The sequence below is a fragment of the Gorilla gorilla genome, chromosome 10 (assembly GCF_029281585.2).
Source record: "Gorilla gorilla gorilla isolate KB3781 chromosome 10, NHGRI_mGorGor1-v2.1_pri, whole genome shotgun sequence".
Classification (NCBI taxonomy): Eukaryota; Metazoa; Chordata; class Mammalia; order Primates; family Hominidae; genus Gorilla; species Gorilla gorilla.
Window position 1 is genome coordinate 125,336,349 of NC_073234.2, and position 22,702 is coordinate 125,359,050.

The 22,702-nt window shown below is 44.1% G+C and overlaps 1 protein-coding gene across 23 annotated transcripts in view; it reads right to left on the bottom strand.

Annotated features, from left to right (window-relative positions):
• Nucleotides 1-1,650: 1,650 nt before the first annotated feature.
• Nucleotides 1,651-22,702, bottom strand: part of GIT2 (GIT ArfGAP 2) — a 70,373-nt gene continuing 49,321 nt past the window's right edge. For 9 of the 23 annotated variants that reach the window (XM_063694313.1, XM_063694312.1, XM_019038907.4 and 6 more), the window contains 6 exons: nt 19,145-19,393; nt 17,152-17,241; nt 11,056-11,138; nt 10,271-10,459; nt 5,883-5,946; nt 1,651-5,053 (listed from right to left, as the gene is read on the bottom strand). In XM_063694313.1, coding sequence (XP_063550383.1) covers nt 4,841-5,053; nt 5,883-5,946; nt 10,271-10,459; nt 11,056-11,138; nt 17,152-17,241; nt 19,145-19,393 — 888 coding nt within the window. In that variant the 3' untranslated portion in view covers nt 1,651-4,840. Of the gene's footprint in view, nt 5,054-5,882; nt 5,947-10,270; nt 10,460-11,055; nt 11,139-17,151; nt 17,242-19,144; nt 19,394-19,949; nt 20,738-22,702 lie in introns of those variants that run through there. The other 14 variants (XM_063694316.1, XM_019038910.4, XM_055359007.2 and 11 more) reach the window with 4 other exon arrangements.

Consider the following 22,702-nt stretch of genomic DNA (forward strand, 5'->3'; position numbering starts at 1 on the left):
GGAGAATTGCTTGAACCCGGGAGGTAGAGGTTGTGGTGAGCTGAGATCACGCTGCTACGGTCCAGCCTGTCTCAAAAAAGAAAAAAAAAAAAGAACTCAGCACAGTGCCTGGCACAGAGGAAATGTCAGCTAAAATTATAATGATGACTTCACATGACTCTCCTACACTAAAACATGTTTAAAAGCAGAAGCCAAGGAGCTGTGTGGTGGGAAAGGCCTGGAAACAGTCTACAGCAGAGCTTCGCAGAGTGTGGTCCCTGGAACCTGTTAGAAATGCCTACTCCTGGGCCCCACCCCAGAGCTGCTGAACCAGACTGTGGGGACCCGGCTTGGTGAGCCCGCCAGGGTTCCAGGTCTGCTGCTGGCTCTTTTGAGCCTCCTTGCCTGAGGAGGTTGCTCTGGGTGTGAGCTGTGTGAGACACTGGTCCTAAGCCTGCACAGACGTCCCCTGAACAAGCAGGATCACAGCGAGGACGTGGCATCTTTCCGACTTCTCACTTGGAAAAGTACCCGTGGTGCTCAGGCCCTACCCCACCCTTCTTCCATTTGGGAGAAGAGTCCCAAGTCACCTAACCAGAGGACAATCACTGGTGACCATGGGCAGCCCTGATGAACCCCCATGCAAACCTATACCAGCTCCCCCTAGGAACCTGCACAGGGGGCCTTTCTCTGAAAATAAAATAAGACCAGTGGTTTTAAGACACTGAGCTCATTCCAGGACCCCATCACCTGTTAGGAAGAAGGGAGGGCATCTGTGCTGGGCTGGCTTTCACTGCATTAAAAAAATTAAACTTAGGGGCCAGGCACAGTGGCTCACATCTGTAATCCCAGCAGTTTGGGAAGCCGAGGCGGGTGGATCACTTGAGGCCAGGAGTTCGCACCGGCCTGGGTAACATGGTGAAACCCCATATCTAAAAATACAAAAAATTAGCCAGGGGTGGTGGTGCATGCCTGTAATCCCAGCTACTTGGGAGGCTGAGGCACGAGAATCGCTTGAACCTAGGAGATGGAGGTTGCAGTGAGCTGAGATCACACCACTGCACTCCAGCCTGGGTGACAGAGTGAGATCCTCTCTCCAAAAGAAAAAGAAGTTAAACTTAGGGAATAAATATATTATGATAAGATGCATGGAACTAGTATCTTGATGCAGCGTTCAAAGAAAGCTATTTGCTCTGGGTGCCATGGCTCACACCTGTAATCCCAGCACTTTGGGAGGCCGATGCGGGCAGATCACCTCAGGTTGGGAGTTCAAGACCAGCCTGACCAACATGGTGAAACCCTGTCTCTACTAAAAATACAAAATTAGCCGGGTGGGGTGGTGCATGCCTGTAATCCCAGCTACTTCTGAGGCTGAGGTAGGAGAATCACTTGAACCTGGGAGGCGGAGGTTGCGGTGAGCCGAGATCGCGTCGAGCCGAGATCGCGTCATTGCACTCCAGCCCGGGCAACAAGAGTGAAACTCCATCTCAAAAAAAAAAAAAAGCTATTTGCTAAGCACAGAGGAAGAAAAAGATAGTCATTACTGTAAAACTGCGGAGCCCCAAAGCATATGAAACACTGCATCTCACTAATGATGGTGTTTTGGGAGAACTTCCTCAGACCTTTTACAGAGTATCTGGAAACATCAACTCATTGATGGGGAGCACAGCATTACCACAAAAACACTTGTAGAGCCTGTTTATTGCATAACTAGCAGGCACAAATTCCAAAACGATTTTACAACACTTAAAGGGCACAATAATTACAGGAATAGAATGTACAATAAAAACTACAGAATAATGAGTGACAGGGATCAAACACATTGGAATAAAAGGCATCTCAGTTTTCCTGTGCAGCATTTTCTTTTCTAGGAACACATGTTACCTTCAACCAGGACAAGGAAAGAAAGAAAATTATACTATTGGAAAGCTCATGGGTGCCACTGAGGACAAAAACAGGCGAGTTTTGCTCTTGGTTCTGCAACTGAATCACTTGAGAAGCCGTGCACAGCTCCCGAGTTGTGCGTTTAGAATTCTGATTACATGAAATGCTGTGTTTGATCTTTGGGCCCAATTCACTGTTCTTTGGCAAATAAGAACTATTTGCATTCCAAGGCAGATGACGATTTCTGTGAAAGGAGCTTAGAGGTACAGCTGTTTCCTTCTGTTCAGTCAAGTGCCAGTTTCATAAAGTGCACCTCTGCCCTATCAGCTTTGGGGGAAGGGTGGCATATGGGAAGGAAGGGATCATTGAGAATACAGGGTAAAAAAGAACGATGTTACCGAAGGTAGACATTGCTAGTGCAAGGTACGGAATCCATGTGCAAAAGGTGGCTGGAACAAATGTTCAGATAAGGTGCGATTTGCCAACAGGAGCAGAGAACTCTGACACCAGATCTCAGATGAGGCCAAGGAAATGCGCGGGGCACATACAGAGAGGACGACCTGCAGCCCTCCAATGGCCACATCATTCCACCGGGGAACTTGTTTGGAGTTTTGGCACCGTGGGCTAACCGAGCACTCTTCTGACATATTCTTACAACTGGAAATGCTTTGTTGGTCCCCATGTTCCTTGACTTTCTCTAGGGCCATAAAGGCAACATCTTCTATTGCAGGTCCTCAAACATTCCAAGGAAAACACTGCTTCACCTCCTGCAGACAGCTCATTTCCCAGAAGCCTCTACAGAAGCCCGTCCTCCCTGGGACAGCAGGGGCAGGGGTTTGCAAGAAAAAGGAGGGTCAGCTAAGGACAAGAAGCCTGCAGAAAAGGCTATCAGATGGCGCCTGAACTTAAGGTAGGAGGCCCCCTTCTAGAAGGCATCCCGGGAGCATCCAACAGCAATGTGGCACTTAGGGCTGTGGGACAAACAAGTGGAAGAGTCTTTTGGAGACGTGGACCCTTTTCCCATGCTACTCACAGTGTAGCAAAATGTGACAAAAGCATCCACACACGGTGACTTAGTAAAGCAAGCACCGTCGGGGTGCTACTTTCATGACAGCATACGGTCAAGCTATAAAGGTGTGCATCAATCAGTCCTGTGAAAATAGAAGCTTAGTTATTAGCATGTATTGAGGCAACTTGTACTTTGATTCTTGTGTCTTCTTCACATGTGTGAATGACCACTATGGGACAGAACATATGGTTAAAAACAGGAGCGACAGCAACGTAACACACAGGGTTGGCCGGCTCCATTACGGGTAAGACTCAGAGGCTGCTCCAGGTATGTCCGGGGAAGCCAGGCCCTCACACTGCACAGCTTACAGGGCCCTGGGGTGGGGGCTGTGAGCTGGCAGCCTAGAGGACACAGCTCACCTGCACATGGTCTCTGAAAGTGTTCAAACTGGTTGCCAACATTTATAAATGGAGAGATGGCACCAAAAAACATCTAGGCTTCTTGTCTCTTGAAAAATCAAAGCTGTGGCCACCCTAGGCCCACTTTTCCACAAGGCAACAGGCGTGGAGCTGGGGGCTACTGCCCCTACTGGGTAGGCCGTGGGCTCCCCATAGTCTCCTCTGCCCTGCTGCCGTGTACCTGGCTCCCTTCACTCATCCACATCAGCAGCCCTAGGCCAGGGTCTGAACCACACACACAGAATGGCTGCAGTAAGCAGGAACGGGAAGAGCTTTCACATTCAGAACAAGAAGGGGCTTTTTAGTAACTAAAAAACAATCTGAGCATGTTCCAGCACTTCAACCTTACTCTTTCAGAGCTTTGGGGTAGCAGGCAGCCAGCTAGAGCACACTCTCTAAGGAACTCTTGAAAGTTGATGTCTAATTTTTAAGTACTCATGAGGTGATGGAGGAGAAACTAACTCAGATGACTGCGATACGATACATCTTCCCTTATAAGAAGTCCTTAAAGATGATGAAAAATGTGAAGCAACTCATGTGAGAAAGCTGTAAGTGGTCAGAGAAGCAAGCTGACTTTTGGATGAAGGGTACAACACAATGTCAGGGAGTAGGTGATGTCTTTTCCCTATAGTTCATGGTAGTGATACCTAAATGGGTGGCACAAAATGAGTTCTGGCTTGTTAGACTGATGCTTCTCTTTGCTGCAGGTTTTGAACAAACTGTCTGGCTTACAGGGGTGAGGGAGAGCACCTGACAATGGGTGGTGATGTGTGTGGAGCTCCTACCCTGAACATGGCTTCATGAGATGTCCTGCGGTGGGTCAATGCTTTATCTCATTCCATGGAGCCTTCAAGATGACAAGAAAATATCAAGAGATAGGAGCTTGAGATAACAACATTAAATAACAGAACATGTAACAGGGTAAAACACTGAGAAGAAATGGACCAATTCATTGTTTCCTCCCAAGAGAGACTGTGACACTAGTTTTAAAAAGCGGCAAAGTCCTTTCTCTACATACATGCTTGGAGATACCCCAAACTTAGAGATTCTGAAGTAGGCCAGGAAATTCACTTATTGCACGGTGCTTGGCAGGGAACAAATGACATTGATTTTTTTTTTTTTTTAACTGAACTCTCTCAAGAAAATGTTTTATGAAAAATTTCATTTACAGTTTTAGCCATAGGCAGGGAGTTTTAAGGGATGGAAAAGTTTTCACAAACTTTAGACAATGAAACTATACTTTTGGATGTATGTGATCAACTCAACAGTTGTTGACAACACAACCGAACATCAGAAACTAAACCAGCAAATAGGCACAAAATAAGGCAAGTGGGTTAAATAGTTGAAAATTGGTTAGAAAACATGCAAAAATAATACTGAGTTTTCTTTTAAAAAGTTTTAAACCGTCATTAAATGTTTCTTTTTGTAGAAATCTGAAGAGTTCTGCGTCTGAATTTGAAATTGGACTTTATAAAGCCTAGAAAACAGAGGAGGCGGTGCCCTGCCCTTGTCAGTTGTTGTTCTCTTTGGTGGTGATGGTAACCAGCTGCTTGGCAGCCTTGGCGATGTCATACGCACACTGGATGACCTGCTGCGTGACCAGCTGAACGTCTGTGGGTGAGCCGGGGTCCCCTGGGAGGGTCTTCTTGCACTCTGACTGCAGTCGGTAGGCACTGGACGTCAGTAAACGAAGGGAAGTCCTCACCATATCAGACTTGGGTTTCTAAAAGGAAAAAGACAGCCGTTTACCCTGAACTGCAAGGCAGACATCCAAAAGCAGGGGACAAACATTCTTCTAAAGCAAACCAAGCTGCTCCCCAGAGTGAAAGGCGGTTTGGTCCTGCCCTTTCTCAAAGGGGTGCTTCACACACTCCAAGCTTTGCAGCCCACAGCGTAAGAGATGCTGAAATATTCTGATTCAAAGGTCAAAGTGCATGCGGGGTAATTTTAGTAGTATGTGGTATTTTGAGGTAGTTTTTGAAAAATATTAATCCACGTGGGTAAAATATTCCAGAAAATCCTATAAATTTTAAAATTTGCCTTTTAGCACGACTTGTATATCCTTGTCTTATTAAATCAACATTCATGCAGAACAAAAATATTTCAAAGCTCTATACGACTGCATATTTTATTTTATTTTACTTTTTTTGAGACTGAGTTTCACTCTTGTTGCCCAGGCTGGAGCGCAATGGCACGATCTTGACTCACCGCAACCTCCGCCTCCTGGGTTCAAGCGATTCTCCTGCCTCAGCCTCCTGAGTAGCTGGGATTACAGGCATGCACCACCACGCCTGACTAATTTTGTATTTTTAGTAGAGACAGGGTCTCTCCATGTTGGTCAGGCTGGCCTCGAACTCCCGACCTCAGGTGATCTGCCTGTCTCGGCCTCCCAAAGTGCTGGGGTTACAGGCGTGAGCCACCACACCCGGCCTCGACTGCATATTTTAAAACTGCATGTGCTACAAAAAAGCTAATGTAATATATAGGTCATAAAGAAATTTCTTGCTGTTCATTTAAAAGGATTTAAACCAAGTGAGTAGGAAGTGACTTACTTTGGGGAATAATGCTGCCATTTCTGTAACAGCTACGTGTATCCTCTCTGAGCAGGGAATATAACTGCAAGAATATTGAAGAAGTTATTCAATGACAGTAAAAATGATTCGGAGGCAAAGAGTACTCAAGTGCTAGAAAAGATTCTGTTTACATTCCCTTCATGAAGGGGCTGAGGCTGCAGCCAGCCGTGCATCCCACACCACCAGAGGGCACATGGTCATAAAGCAGGACTCTCATTGCTTCCTAAAAGTTCAGTCTGATGAAAAGTCTCCAGGTATGAAATATGGCAACATACACTCTTGGTCAGGTGAGGCCACACAACAGTACAGAAACATAATTCACCCCTCCTCACGTCAGTCATTTACTTCTCATGTGTTTCATCGTCCCAATTTCTAGAAAGAGAAAGGACCTCCATGCAAAAGGCCACAGAAGTGAAAAATAAAGGACTGAAAAAATTCCTTAAAATTAGAATTGGAGTCTCTCAAGTAGCTGGAACTTCAGGCATGCACCGCCATGCCTGGCTGATTTTTAAATTTTTTTTTGTAGAGGAGTCCCACTATGTCGCCCAGCCTTGTGTTGAACTCCTGGATTCAAGTGAATCTCTTGCCTCAGCCTCCAAAGTGCTGGGGTTACAGGTGTGAGCCACGGTGTCCAGCCCTTTCCCCATTTTTTAAACCATGAAGTTGGCTTCTGAATAGATTGTCATAAGCAACTTATGTACTTCACCTTCGTAACAAATCTAGTTTCAAAACTATTATAATTAAAACTGTCGGCCGGGCGCAGTGGCTCACGCCTGTAATCCCAGCACTTTGGGAGGCCAAGGCGGGCGGATCACCTGAGGTCAGGAGTTTGAGACCAGCCTGAACGACATGGTGAAATCCCGTCTCTACTAAAAATACAAAAAAATTAGCTGGGCATTGTGGCGCATGCCTGTAATCCCAGCTACTCAGGAGGCTGAAGCAGGAGAATCGCTTGAACCCGGGAGGCAGAGGTTGCAGTGAGCCAAGATTGTGCCACTGCACTCCAGCCTAGGGGATAAAAGCGAGACTCCGTCTAAAAAAAAAAAAAAAGACTGCCTACATTTTAAATTAAACCATTACATTTCAAGAAAATGGTTTATAATATCCAAAAATGCCTTCATAGGAAATCCTGACTTCTACCTTTGTGAGCAATTAGAATCACAAACCATTTAATAACAAAAATTCCAACATATATGGAGTTATTTAACTTGTAAATATGACGGGGCAACAACCTATCTGGTCACACAGATTTCAGAAAGAGAAAAAAGCAATGTCCACAGCCGTCACATGTATCATGCATACTAATAAACTGTGTGTCTGTTAATATCACAGTGACTGAGAACCACACTGAAGTTTTCTGTTTTTGTTTTTTTTTTTGAGATGGAGTCTCGCTCTGTCGCTCAGGCTGGAGTGCAGTGGTGCAATCTCGGCTCACTGCAACCTCCGCCTCCTGGCTTCTCCGCCTCCCGGCTTCAAGCAATTCTCCTGCCTCAGCCTCTCGAGTAGCTGGGATTACAGGCTTGCGCCACCACACCCGGCTAATTTTTGTATTTTTAGTAGAGATGGGGTTTCACCATGTTGGTCAGGCTGGTCTTGAACTCCTGACTGATCCACCCGCCTCGGCCTCCCAAAGTGTTGGGATTACAGGCGTGAGCCACCGCGCCCAGCCAGTGAAGAGTTTTATATTTTGTTGGTTATGGTTTCATTTTTGAGAAATACGATTCACCCTTTCCTCCTGCTACACAGAGAAGGAATCTTTCCTAAGGCTATCTCTCAAAAGCTCACTCATTATGAACTATTTGGGGAAGTCCTAGACAAGATAGAAAAGCAAGCACACCCAGATTAATGAGGAAGCCCTCCTCCTCTAACAGGAGTCCACATTCACAACTTCACATTGGTATCTTTCCTCAAAAAGGTTTTCGTGCATAATATGTCATAATCCCTGAATTGTATGTGTGCCTGTGTGAGGGCAGGAGTGAGGCTGGAGGCCCAGGAGACAAGACCAGACTTCAGGAAGGTCAGGGGCTGGGGTTGCTTACATGGATCAAGAGGAGAAAACAAGAGAAAAAGGCATGGGTTTAATTCGTACAATTCAAGATTATAAATAAAAGCATCTTGGGTATCTAAGTATCCAGAAATTTTAATAGAGCATTGAACAATTTATGAAATATAAATTCTCTAGACTAATTATGGTTTTAAACCAAAAGAATGAGCTAATGATTAAAATCTCTGCATAATTCTCTCATGGTCTTAAAAAAAAAAGGAAATCAGATCATTATATGTGTTGTTGAATGGATTTGTAAATTTTAAACAAAGAAAGGAAAAAAAAAAGAAATTTCCCAAATTGTACCAAGCACCATATTGCATCTTTGAAGTAGAAATGGCCTCAGGGCAGATATTTGTATTTTTGACAAAGACAGCAATATAAGGCAAGCACATTTTAGTTTGAAATACAAGCACAGCACTTCTGAACTAGAGGAAATGAAAAGCAAAGCACATTGACAAATGGGGTCACGGTGCTCGGGAAGGAAGTGTTATTGAATCATGATTACATTAAATGCTGTCAAAAACTTTGGCCAAGCACGGTGGCTCACGCCTGTAATCTCAGCACTTTGAGAGGCTGAGGCGGGTAGATCACTTGAGATCAGGAGTTCGAGACCAGCCTGGCCAACATGGTGAAACTCTGTCTCTACTAAAAATACAAAAAAATTAGCCGGGCATGGTGGTGTGCACCTGTAATCCCAGCTACTTGGGAAGCTGAGGCAGGAGGATCGCTTGAGCCAAGGAGGCGGAGGTTGCAGTGAGCAAGATCGTGCCACTGCTCTCCAGCCTGGGTGACAGAGCAAGACTCTGTCTCAAAAAAAAAAAAAAAAACTCTGTACTTTGGAAAGCCACGGGACACTTTGCTTTCTGTAATCAAATATGAAGTCACTCACTGCCAAGACTATGGTCCTGAGCAAAGTGAGTGTGCTTGTAACCCGTGGGGTCCCAAAGGCGTGGTATGAAGAGAATGCCTGGGAAAGGAGGGAGGAGGAAGCCAAATAATTAGACAGTTTTTATCGAAGGAGGCTTAAAAGTTATGCATGTTTCTCTTTTTCTCTGAGGAGCTTCCAGCAGTCCCTCCAGAAGACTAACTCTTATCTTTCAATAAACATGGATTATTCCCTTCTTTCCTAGTGGGAAATAAGGACACTGGGAGATGTGTGAGCCATATAAAAAAGGGTACAGAAAGGGGAGGTTGGCCCAGTAGTGCCAGGACTACAAAAGGGAATACAAAGGCCCAGATTCATGTCTGTGTGGAAGAAGAAAACAGAAGAGTAAACAGCACATCATCCCTTGAATACTTTTTGCTCGTGCAAGGCGTGAAGAAAGTTCTTCACTGAAGTCCTAAACTTTGCTGACCTAATGAAAAGGATGAGATTTTTCTTGGGTTTGACTGAACTCTGCTGGTTTAGCTAATGTTTTATGAGTGTCTATATCCTGCCAACCATGGGAAGCTAGGATGTTACCCCAAGCAGTTCGCAACTCACCGGAAGTTCTCAGAGAATTCTCTCTCAAAGAACAAAAGGCTAAGTTGGAGCAAGAGCCAGTGCCTTCCTCAGGGTAAGAATTAACCACAGGACGTGCTTCTAGTTAGAGTAAACAGCCTCCCCTCTCATGTGCAGAGATGGATTTGGGTGATGATGAGATCAACTTTATTTATTTTGAGACAGTTTTGCTATTGTTGCCCAGGCTGGAGTGCAGTGGCATGATCTTGGCTCGCTGCAACCTCTGCCTCCAGGGTTCCAGAAATTCTCCTGCCTCAGCCTCCTGAATAGCTGGGACTACAGACACATGCCACCATGCTCAGCTAATGTTTGTGTTTTTCATAGACACAGGGTTTCACCATATTGGTCAGACTGGTCTCGAACTCCTGACCTCAGGTGATCCACCTGCTTCGGCCTCCCAAAGTGCCAGGATTACAGGTGTGAGCCACTGTGCCCAGCCCAGGATACCTTTTGTGTCAGCGGCCTTGTCCTTAGCCAGGCCAGGGTATAGCCATGGCCAGAAGCCAGGTGTAAGGTAGCCCCTTTCCCCCTCCACCTAGAACTAGCATTGTCACCACCCTAACTATGCCGCAATCCTGTTTCTAGAGGCATTTATTTTGGGAGCTTCATAACAAGATGAAAAAAAAGAAAATACCATGTAAATCAAACAAGACAAAGCAAACCAAAACTGACATTGTTCTTAAGCCTGTTATGTAGACTTGTTTTCAATGACCTTGAAGTCAGCATGCTGGGAACAGCTGCCATTAGGAACATGGGCATCATCCCTTTCTGGGCGCATAACTCATGCTCTCCCAAAGCAGGGTCTTCAATCCTGCTTACCTGTCATGTTTATTTTCTTGGGCTGCTCTTAAGAGCTCCTGTATGTTTTTGGTGATCTGTTCAGTCTTCCTGATGACATCTTCGGTGCTAGGGAGAGTGGGGCTTGGGGCCACATGGGGTTCTGCTGTGTCTGGTACCAAGCCATCACCTGGCCACACCATACTTCTTTGCCGTCCCTTTCGGCTTGACCTGTGAACATTAAAGATGCAGTTAAATACAGCAGGTGCTTATCAGCTGCCCCTCTGCTTCTAGGAGCCACTTTGTTTGCATTGGCTAAATGCATGAGCAGGCTGGTCTCGTCATTTCCTTTATCCTGTCTAGCAGGAGACTCATGGTAAGGCTCTAAAATCGGCTATTTCACTCTACCATAGGGCTGGAAGTGTTGACTCTCACAGGAAGGGTGAAGGAGGGGAAAAGGGAGGGAAATACCTGGAGCGGGGAGGGTGTTTGTTTATAAAGCCATCCCCAGGTGGGCCAACTCCTTGGGTACAAATGCAGAATGTAACCTAATGTTGTCTTCATGATGAAGTGGGGTAATGACTTTAAACACACTACAGACAGCTAGAGACACATAACATGCTGGTACAAAGAAAAAGGCCTTTCGGCAACAATGTGAGATGACAAGACATGTAAACTATGAGCATATGCTTGAATACTTTAAGACTTTATGAGTCTGAAAATAGAGAAAAGAGGTGTGTGTGGTGAACTGCTTCTGCTGGCCCAGGCCTGCCAGGTCTCTGGCCCTGGGGAGCCCCTCCCCTGGCACGCTCGTCCTGTGCATGTACCCCATGCCATCTGGCTCCATGTCGTTGGGAGTGTTGTCGTAGTCACTCTCAGGTGTGCTGTTCTGCTTCTCCAGCCTGGATGCCTACAAGAAAGAAGAGGGACCCTCATGAGTTTGTAACATGAGACCCTTCTCAGGAGTCTTCCCCAGGAATTGTTACCTGTTAGGCTACTGGCCTTCACATCCCAAATCTCATTTGGGACAGGGGACAACTCTCTAGTGAAAATTTAGTAAAAGATGAATATTGGATCCAGAAATGGCCTCTTTCCTTCTTTGCACCATTTTCTTCTTAGCTCAGTGGCCACTTACTAATCAGATCCTTAGTACAAACTAACAGACATGCAAGGCAACACATCCTCATTTAGTTCTCAAATTTATAACATAATGAGATGCAGTTAAAATACAAGCAGGGTATGGTGGCTCACACCTGTAATCCCTGTATTTTGGGAGGCTGAGGCAGGACGATTGCTTAAGGCTAGGAGTATGAGACCAGCCTGGGCAACATTTAAAAAATAAATTAAATAAATAAATAAATAAATAAATAAATAAATAAATAAATAAATCAGCCAGGCATGGTAGCATGAACCTGTAGTCCCAGCTCCTCAGGAGGCTGAGGGAGGACTGCTTGAGCCCAGGAGTTCAAGGTTGCATTGAGCCATGATCGCACCACTGTACTCCAGCCTGGGAAACAGAGTAAGATAAGACCCTGTCTCAGAAACAAACAAAAAAAAACATGCCAGCACTTATATGACCACAGACTCAGCACTGGAAGCCACCTTCAGATTATCTGATTGAACCCCATATGAGAAAATGAAGGGCCAAAAAAGCTGGGTGGCCCACCAAAGGCCACAAAGTCTGCAGAAAAACAGGACCAAGCACCAGGTCTTCTGCCTCCTGCTACCTCCAATATTTCATGCCTGGGCTCAAATCTACCCCTTAAAATGTAAAGATTTGGTGCAACTGTGGTGATCAAAAATGGGATACAGATTCAAAAGAGGAATCCTAAAAATGTTTTGAACAAATGGCAGCACTGCTAAATACACTATCTTCTAGGGTGACGAAATTTGAAGGGGACTTTATTCCTTCGAAGGGGACTACGTTCTGAGTATTTCATGAACGTTATTTTCCTTATTTATTTCACCCATAATGCTTGAGAACTTCTCTGGAACAGAGATCAGTGGAGGCTAATTTAAAACCTAAACCACTTACCTTATAAAATACAAGTGTGAGCTATTTCTAGCTTTACTCCTTGAATTTCATCCAAGTTAATCAAAACATGTGACTAAGGAGTTTTATTGATGCTGCAATAAAATGTGGCTAAGGACACAGATGTAAACTAAGAGCTTTGTTTAAACATATGGAAACCCTGTAGCTTCATCCAAAAGAGTGGCTACTTTTGAGTAAGTTGGTTTAAGAAGGTCTACATGGCCAGGTGCGGTGGCTCACACCTGTAATCCCAGCATGTTGGGAGGCCGAGGTGGGCAGATCACTTGAGGCCAGGAATTTGAGGCCAGCCTAGGCAACATGGTGAAACGTCATCTCTACTAAAAGTACAAAAATTAGCTGGGTGTGGTAGTGCACACCTGCAGTTCAGCTACTCGGGAGGCTGAGGTGAGATGATCTCTTGAGCCTAGGAGGCGGAGGTTGCAGTGAGATGAGATCGTACTACTGCACTCCAGCCTGGGTGACAGAGCTAGACCCTAACTCAAAAAACAAAACAAAACAAAACAAAACAAAATAAAACAAAACCAAAAAGAAAAAGAAAAAAAAACCCCACAAAACTCTACATAAAGCCTGTCACTCCTTACTGATAACACCTGGTGGGTACAGGCAAGGCAGCCGGACCCACGTGGAGGAGCCCCCCTTATTCACACCACACTTTGTTTGCTATCCCCATACACTCTTCTGCTCCCAGGGCGCATGTTCTCTTCTCTGTCGGCTGAGGTCTTCCATCCACACCTCCACGCATGCTGTTTAGTTCCCAGCTGCTCAAATACAAGACACTTGCTGTGGGCTCCTAAAATTCACTATGAACTCGTGCAACCTGCAGCCACTCAAATCCATCTGGCAAATGATTAAACGTTGGCTTGGAGCCATATGGGGAGTCTGTAAAGCTAATTTCTGTAGAATCTACAACTTTGATGATCCCTTTGTTTATATCTCCTACCAATAAGTAGTTCTGCTTCTCTTGCTGCCTTGTTTTGATCTGGCTTTATGAACAGTCAGTGAGTTTGGCTGCTAGAAGTCTATAGCAGGAAGATCATGGGCAAGCACTGTGGTCTTCCAGAGATGAGCTTAGAAAATGAAAAAGAAAGAAGAAAAACCCAAAACCCTTCTTATCTTTCACAGGGAATGCCTAACTTTTTTCTTTTTTTTTTTTTTTTGAGATTGAGTTTCACTCTTGTTGCCTGTGGAGTGCAATGGCATAAGCTAGGCTCACTGCAACCTCCGCCTCCCAGGTTCAAGCAATTCTCCTGCCTCAGTCCCCTGAGTAGCTGGGATTACAGGCATGCACCACCACACCGAGCTAATTTTGTATTTTTAGTAGAGATGGGCTTTCACCATGTTGGTTAGGCTGGTCTCAAACTCCTGACCTCAGGTGATTTTCCCGCCTCAGCCTCCAAAAGTGCTGAGATTATAGGTGTGAGCCACCTCACCCTGCCAATTTTTTTTCTTTTTTTTTTTTTGAGACAGGGTCTCACTCTGTCGCCTAGGCTAAGTGCAGTGGTACAATCTCGGCTCACTGCAGCCTCGACCTCCCAGACTCAAGCGATTCTCCCACCTCAGCTTCCTGAGCAGCTGGGACCACAGGCCCGTGCCACCACGCTCGGCTAATTTTGTACTTTTTTGTGGAGACAAGGTCTCACTATGTTGCCCAGCCTGGTCTTGAACTCCTGAGCTCAAGTGATCCTCCAACTTTGGCCTCCCAAAGTGCTGGGATTATAGGTGTTAGCCACCACACCTGGCCCCAACTAACTTTTAAGTTTTATTTTGTTTTTTATATATACACCCACACAGAGGTGTGTGTGTGTATACATATACACATATATGAATAGATAAAAACTTGCATTTACGTAATTATACTGAAAAATTTGCCCAGAGCTGCTCCAGTGGAAAACAAACTAGAAACAGAATTAAACCCAGAAAATTCTACATTTTTATAATGAATCTTTTTTATTTATTTATCTGGAGACAGAGTCTTGCTCTGTCGCCCAGGCTGGAGTGCAGTGGTGCAATCCTGGATCACTGTAACTTCTGCCTCGGCCTCCCAGGTGCAAGCGATTCTCCTGCCTAAGCCTCCCAAGTAGCTGGGACTACAGGCACCCACCGCCACACCTGGCTAATTTTTTGTATTTTAATAGAGACAGGGTTTCACTGTGTTGCCCAGGATGGTCTCAAACTACCGAGCTCAGGCAATCCACCTGCCTCGGCTTCCCAAAGTGCTAGGATTAGAGGCGTGAGCCACCATGTCCGGCCTTTATAATGAATCTTTTTGCCTTCCCTGATGAAAATGTGATAAATCGCAAATCAAATGCATTACCCTCAATGATCAAAAGTACCAAGTTTCATTTAAACATTTTAGAAGAGTAGTGACTCATATACCTAATAAATGCATTTGGTAAATGTTTTTTCAAGTATGGAGAACAACATATAGCAGCAACCACCCAGGAAATCAGTTACTTACACGTTAGTTAAGTCCTTCCATCGTTGTCAACAAAAGCATATGTACAGAATTTCAGTGTGGCCAGCATTTAATTGTATCAAAATTATTATAAACATGCAGAGCCAAAAGCTATTGGTTAAGAGTGCTGCTCTCTCAAAGCTGTTAATAGGAAGGTTACCTTATAGCTGGTGCTGGTTCAATGTTTAATAGGTTTGCAGTTTTCTCTGAATAAAGACACGCCATAAAAATCTAAACTCATGATGAAGCTGTCAGGAACAATCAGGGTGATCAGTTTAAATGATTTTTGTACAAAACTCTGTCTCAGCAAGCAGTCCTTGCAATGATTTTTAAGGCTACCATACAAATTAAAAAACAAAAATTTCACAGTAGACAAAAGAGGTTTGACTTACAAAATTTCTAATGAGATATTTAATCACTGTCTAACTGTCCTTTAGTTGTATCTGGGCTATTTTAATGAAACATTACAGTTCAATTTCAGAACTGCTCAGGAGACTTTTTTTTTTTAAGACAATCTCACTCTGTCGCCCAGGCTGGAGTGCAGTGGTGCAATCTCGGCTTACTGCAACCTCCACTTCCCAGGTTCAAGGGATTCTTGATTCTCGTGCCTCAGCCTTCCAAGTATCTGGGATTACAGGCATGCGCCACCACCCGCCGCTAATTTTTGTATTTTTAGTAGAGACGGGTTTTGCCATGTTGGCCAGGCTGGTCTCAAATTCCTGGGCTCAAGTGATCCACCCACCTTGGCCTCCCAAAGTGCTGGGATTACAGGCATGAGCCAGTGCACCCAGCCGAGACTTTAAGTACAATGTACCAAGAATTCTTTTTTTTTTTTTTAGTACAGTAATTCCTTTTTTTTTGAGACAGGGCCTCACTGTGTTGTCCAGGCTGGAGTGCAATGGCACAATCATGGCTCACTGCAGCCTCGATCTCTCATGGTGGGCTCAAGTGATCCTCCCATCTCAGCCTCCCAAGTACCTGGGACTACAGGTGCACATCAACACACCCGGATAATTTTTTATATTTTTTATAGGGATGGGATTTCGCCATGTTGCTGAGGCTGGTCTTGAACTCCTGGGCTCAAGCAATCCACCCGCCTAGGCCTCCCAAAGTGTGTGAGTCACTGCACTCGGCTGAGAATTCTTAATAGACTGAAAGTGAATTGAAGAATTCCAAAAGGGTCAGGGCATGGTGGCGCATGCCTGTAGGCCTAGCTACTCAGAAGCCTGAAGTGGGAGGACTGCTTGAGCCCAGGAGTTTGAGGCTGCAGTACGCTATGACCATGCCTGTAAATAGCTACTGTACTACAGATTGGGCAACATGAGACTCTGTCTCTAAAAAATAAAAAATAAAAAAACGAATCCTGAAAGGGCCTTGGTAATCCATATGCCACTGGAACTAGGAAAGAAAGGCTCTCCATAATTCCTAGGTGTGGAGGGAATGGCAAAGGCCCAGTGCAAACCCCACCTTGCCTGTAAAGGTGGTCCCTTACCCACAGCCACCTTCCTCCTCTTACCTTACATTACCCTTCCATTAAAAAAGAGATGGAGCCAGAACTGGGACGTGGATTTTCAAAGCCTGTGCTCTTTCCACGGCTTTCCCAGGTTGCGGTCACGTACCACTCTTTATGCATGAAAGTATTTTTTAATTGACAGTGCCTTTGGGAGCAGGGGCTGTGCCAGCTAAGTCCTTAGGACCCTTTCATTGACTTACCAAAACGCTGTGTATGGAGGAGGTGCTCAATACTTACTGCCTGACTACTCTAAAAGGGGCTTACCTGAATCATGCGCTGCTATTGAGACCATAAATTATACACCAGTAGGTGAGGTTTAACCAACCCGTACAAGTGAACAGCTTTAGGTTAACAGCTGCTTGCATAGCTCCAATGCCACAAGGTGTTACAATTCTGATTCAAGATGCAGGGACTTGTAAACCTTGGTTTATCAGCACTTGTGGTGCTGACATAAAATGTGTCACAGGTTAAAAAAAAAAAAAGGCATGACATTTTAGTACTTCAGCGAGTCCACATACAGCAGTTTCAATCTGACAACTGGAGCCCTGAACAAATTGAACAAATTTGGCCTATTATAATATCTAACCAGCAGCCAGCTAATTTTCTGGTTGTTTAAAAAAACAGTTTGCTCAGAATAAATGCTGTAGGGTGATTTGCAAACTTTGTTAAATATGATGTGAACATGAGCAGTATGGGGTTAGAGAAAGGGAGGCGCCCTCGATGGGTGAGCGTGCATGTGCACAAGTGTGAGCCTGATGCACTGTGAGAAACCAGGAGGAAGTGCTGCCTCATGCAGGACGGAAGGGCAGTTAGCGAGGGACAGGAGGGCCAGAGCCCAAGCACAAAGCGCCCAGGAGCTCGGCCCCTCCTCCAGAGAGCAGACCATTCAGAATGTACTTAACCCTTCGGGCGCTTTCGTCCCTCGACCAGGAAAGTGTGGAGGGGAAGGAAGGCAGAGATGAAGAGGAGGTCACAAGTGCACTCCTCCCGATCTGGAATGGGAAAGAGAAACACACTCGGGAAAATACAAAACAAACCAAAAACCTAACACCTTGCCAGCTTCAGTAAAAGAATCCTGGAACACCACACATTATGTGACGTGAGTGCTGCAATCTCAGTGGCCACCAGTGACAGGACCCCAGAGATGCTTAAACCTTTGGTGAAACACCTCCTGGAAATTACTCTGAATTTAATAAGGCTGCTTTTCCATAAGGGAAATACCTAACATAATTTGTCAAACTTGTCAATAATTTTTTAATGGATACTATGAAATGCATATTTGTTTTTCAATCAGGACTGATGTGAAATGAGAAACTAAAAATGATTCTAAGTTGCTATACGCTATCAATCTAATTTTTAGTACAATTACAGTGCCTTCCTGATATATCTTTATATTCTAATTTTTTCTAAAATAAGAAAGTACACTGAAAAATAACAAAGCTGCTTTTCCTAAATTTTGTCTTCAGCTATACAAAAATAAGATTCTTAACTTAGGGTGGGCGCGGTAGCTCACACCTGTAATCCTAGCACTTTGGGAGGCTGAGGCGGGCGGATTGCCTGAGCTCAGGAGTTTGAGACCAGCCTGGGCAACATGATGAAACCCCGTCTCTACTAAAACACAAAAAAATTAGCCAGGCACAGGACCATGTGCCTGTAGTCCCAGCTACTCAGGAGGCTGAGGCAGGAGAACTGCTTGAACCCAGGAGGTAAAGGTTGCAGTGAGCTGAGATCACACCACTGCACTCCAGCCTGGGTGACAGAGCGAGACTCCGTCTCAAAAAAAAAGATTCTTAACTTAGTTCAATGGCATTCCCATTACATCAAATGTATCAAATCAATTGCCTTAGAATGTTAAACCCAAATATCTTAAAAAGAATCTGAGATAACAGACTCCCAATTATAGTAAAACAATATTGTAATTTTACCACACTGAAAATTGACAAAATTAAACTAGGGTTTAATTTACGAAACCATGTCCTTGCTTTGCATCTACCTTGAGAATTTTTTTGGAAACTCCCATAAAATTTGACTGAAGAAATAATAAACTTTGACACTCAAAAAGACAAATACTACTCTCTGAAAAAGCATCACATGAAAAAGTTTAAATGTAACATCTTGGCAAAACACATATTTTTATAATAAAGTAATCCAGAAGAAATATATTTGAAAACCTTATAACACAGTATGTATCCCAGTGCAAAATAAGATTGTAAGAACCCTGCTGCAGAACACAATCTCTGGAATTCAGCGCTTCTAAGACTGATGTAGAGTATTACATTTCCTTTTCTGAGACAACAAAGCCACACTTCCCCACCACGGGGGGAGGAGCAGGATGCAGAAGCGAACCTAGCAGGCACACTGAGCACACATGGAGAGGCTGCGGAGGCCTGGAGCCTTCCAGCCTTGCCTGGGTACCTGGGCCACAGACTCAAGGCCACCTGCTTGAGGAGGAGCTGAAAAGACGTCTTGGATTCTAAGGGCTCCAGTACTTAAAGGGGCACATCCCTGTCTAGCTCCAAGAAGGCAACACTTCCTTCTGAGAGTGAACTTTATGATTTATTTTTGTTTTTGGAAGTGAAGAAGGAAGGAAGCTTTACCAAAAAAAGTTCCAACACTGGCTGGTTGAGAAATAATCATGGATGTGGGGGAGAAAAAAGCATCAGTTCGGGCAAGAGCCAGAATCCCCAACTTGGTTAGGAAACCATCAGCCCATGGCCCTGTGTGCTTGTGGGAATATCGCAAGCATCTGTGGACATGTTAATACAGCAAACACAATGGTAACTCTCTTAGTCCAATTTGGCAAAGCAGAGGTGTGGGGACCTGAGGTTCAGAAGAGGGAACAGAGTAGTCAGGCTGCATAGAGTGAACAGCAGAAGCGCCAGTGGTGTTACTTACGTGCGCGGGGAAGGGCTGGAGTCTCGTCCTGCTCTCTTCGGGGCGGCTCGCTTCTCCCATTGGGAGATACGGTTTCTGACCTGATCCGGTCTCGTACATGGACATGGGCCTACTGCCCCGGGCAGACGGACGTCTCTTTAAGGAAGAGTGGTTGGAAGTGTCTGTGTACTCAGAACCAGTTTGCACCTGATATACATTGGTTGTGGCCTGTTTCCTGAGGTTCGAATTTTCACTCTGGAGTGTTTGAAGCTGAAAGAAATGTTTGGCAGTGGGACTGTGTTTTTTTACAGCAAGCAGAAAAAGCAAACACCAAGTAAATGAATACAACTACCAGCTTTAAACAATAAGGACAGTAACAGCTAGCCGGGCTGAAAGTAAAAAGCCAATACAAACAAGGACCCTTTCTTCTGGATTGGGTGAAACACAATCAACTCCCTTCATCACGTAAGCAAATTAAATAGCTTCATTTCTGAATGCGGAAAAGTTGTGGTTTGGACTTCCTCAAAACAAAATGTCTAACCACTTAAAAATTTGTCATGGTGGGGCTGGGAAATGTTTGCAGGCAAGCTGTACACTGGATTATTCTAAGGCTGTTTCAAGCAAGAGTTCGAGATCATTAAAACATCATTTAGATAACTTGCTTTTCAAATGAGCCCTGAGCAATTTGCAAAGGCCAAAAATGACAGCAGACACCATGGAAGCAGCACAAAGATGACTAGGGTTGCTTTGCAAAGCAAGAAAGACAGAAGTTCAGCTTATGAAAAATCAGATCGCCTATTGCTTTCCAAAAAGCCAACAAGAAAAATTATGATCAACAAGTTTTTATTACATAATACTCTTGATATTCCAAACAATTCAGCACTTTGTAAAAAAAAAAAAAAGAAAAAAGAGAAAACCAGATCATGGTAAGTTTGCTATATTAACATATCACGAAGAAAACTGGAAACCTATTGATCTATGGAATTGACATCTTCGCATGGATGCTCCACGCAGCACGTTTGCTTCCGTCTGGTGAGTGATCATCTTTCGGCCAGGGCTGGAATATTTGGCCTTTCTCTCCTTTGGCTTTGTCACCCAAAAAACACGACCTCAGTGGTGTCAGCTTTGAACATGCTAATCTGCCTGGCACCACCCCATTTTAGAGACTGTCACTTGGAGGCCCTGAATGCTCCTTCCATTCCTCACATGCAGGCTGCTCCATGGTGCTGGATGGATTAGAGTTAAGGGGTCAGCAGGGAATCGTGTTACTCTTTGGCATCTGGCATTTTAAACACCATTCACCACGTCCATTCTGCGCAGGGTCCTTCCCTTCTGGTGCGCCTTCATCTTCCATGGACATTTTATAAGCTGGGTGTGGTGTGAGTTCAGCTGTCTACTCTTTGACAGAGATTGTAAAATCTGACCAAATTCCCCACCACTGCCAAGGTTTAAGTCCACAAGCAACTGTTTGCACCAGAAGATCATTACTTTTTCAGTAGCAAACCCATTCAATGTTAGGAGTTACTTTCAATTTTTATTTAGAAAGCACCAATCTGTGAAAAATACACCAATAGTAGTTGCTCCTCTTCATTAATTAGCATCTTTTCCAAGCAACTGTTAAATGTGAAAGATCAGATACAAATCATGCTACTTTGTCAACTTTATGTATATTAAAAACTTTACCCAACTTTGAAATATAATCAATACATCTTTGCTAAATAAACAAATTCCATATACTTTATATTAATCATGCCAAACTGCTGTGAAAGTGTGACTTACTGCCTCTTCCACAAAAAGACCACTCATTCTGTTTCCTTGAAGAGCAAGCCATTAGAGAATGATAGAATGCTTTTATATCACAAAGGCTGGCAGGGTATAGCTCATATCTGCAATTCCCTTTCCAGGGAAAGAACAGCTGCAAAGCAGCTGACAAAGCAGCCCTGAACATTTCTACATTCCAGGATACAGACAGGCATGAAGTGCCTGTTGAAACTATTCATTAGAGAACCCAGGGCCTAGAGTGAAATGGTCAAGGTTCAAGGACTGAGGTGTGTAACTGACACAGGTCCCTCAATGGGGCACTGGTGCATGTGATCATGTGTTTGTCTGTATAAAAAGCCTCTGTGGCAGTTATTTAGTTAAGGCCTTGAAATCTGAAACTTTATCCTAACACTTTTCATGCCTGGATTTTGTCTGAATGTGTTCTCATGAGCACAAGTTCTTGGTTTCAATTTTTAAAAATGTTAGTACTCTGTATTTAGAGAGATGTCTTCACATAAATTTTAATGATGTTTATCGTAATAAGAACCAGGCTACACTTTTTTATTTGGAAGGAGTATAAGGGAAAATAAAAAGTTATAGACAATTCAATAGTTTCAGAAATCAAAAGCACTTCTAAGAATTGATGAGATAATCAATAAGCAAAAGCAAATAATTTCACTTTGCATTTCTCAAAGAAGCTCAAGACATTTGCTTTCAGAGATAATGAGGCTCTCTCTGGTGATTTCCAAAAATACTAAAAGAAGCATTGTTAGATTTTAAAAGGTGATGTGCAGCAGACTGATTTACAGTGGCAAAATCAGCATGTTTCAGAAATAGTCACCTGGTCAAAATTATTAGTCCAATTAATGGAACAAACTATAACCCACTAAATAAAATATATTCCAAAGAAGGCAAAGAAAATACAGGTCCTGTATGTTATGACAAAGGGGCTCTCGGTCTGTCTCGTTTACAGCTGCACGGCAGCCCTAGACAGGGCTGGGAGACACAGAACAAGTGTCTGTTCGTTTAAGGCTAGCTGATCTTAAGCATTCTTCATTCCCTGCTACTATAGGCATTAGAGCCATTTATTTCAAAAAGTCTCAAAAATGCTCTAGAAGTCAACATCGAAAGAATCCTAGGCCAAACCCCAGGCAAAAGTGCACAGCAATTTCCTTCCCTAGTAAATAGAGGGGCATGGGCCCCTTTTTAGTTCTTCCACCTTCCTTTAGGAAGCAGTACTGAAAAGAGTCCAGGCACACATGGAGTGTACCACGTCCTCAGGTCTTGAAAATGATTTGAAAACCTTACTTCTCAAATGACAGCCTAAAGACATAGATTATATATTTCATTTTGTTTCTGGTTAAGTAAAGTGTCCAAATCTCATTTTAGAGCTGAATGATGAGTGATACCCACAAAGTCATGGGCAAAATTTGCAATTTTTCGAATTCCCTTACTTAGCCTTCTCATAAAGAGTTGCATACACAATCCCCCTCCTACTAAGGGTATTCCTTGCTACCATCAACCACACTCCTTTTAGGGATTAATATATTCACACGGTTCTGATTCTCTCAAAAGGTAATGAATGAGAAAATGCTGAGCAAATGAGATTGTTTTTTACCAGTGTGCAGCTCTTCCTGGTACAAATGAAATGTTTTTTCTTATTTTTTGAGAACCTACTCTGTGGCAGGCCCTCCTGTAGGCTCTGGGGATAATACAAGTTAGTAGTAAAAACTGGTGAGCAATAAGGTGGGGATGTGGGATAGGGCTGCCAGGGTGGGAGCAGGGTTTGAATGCTGATAAACATGCCCCTGCCCAGGG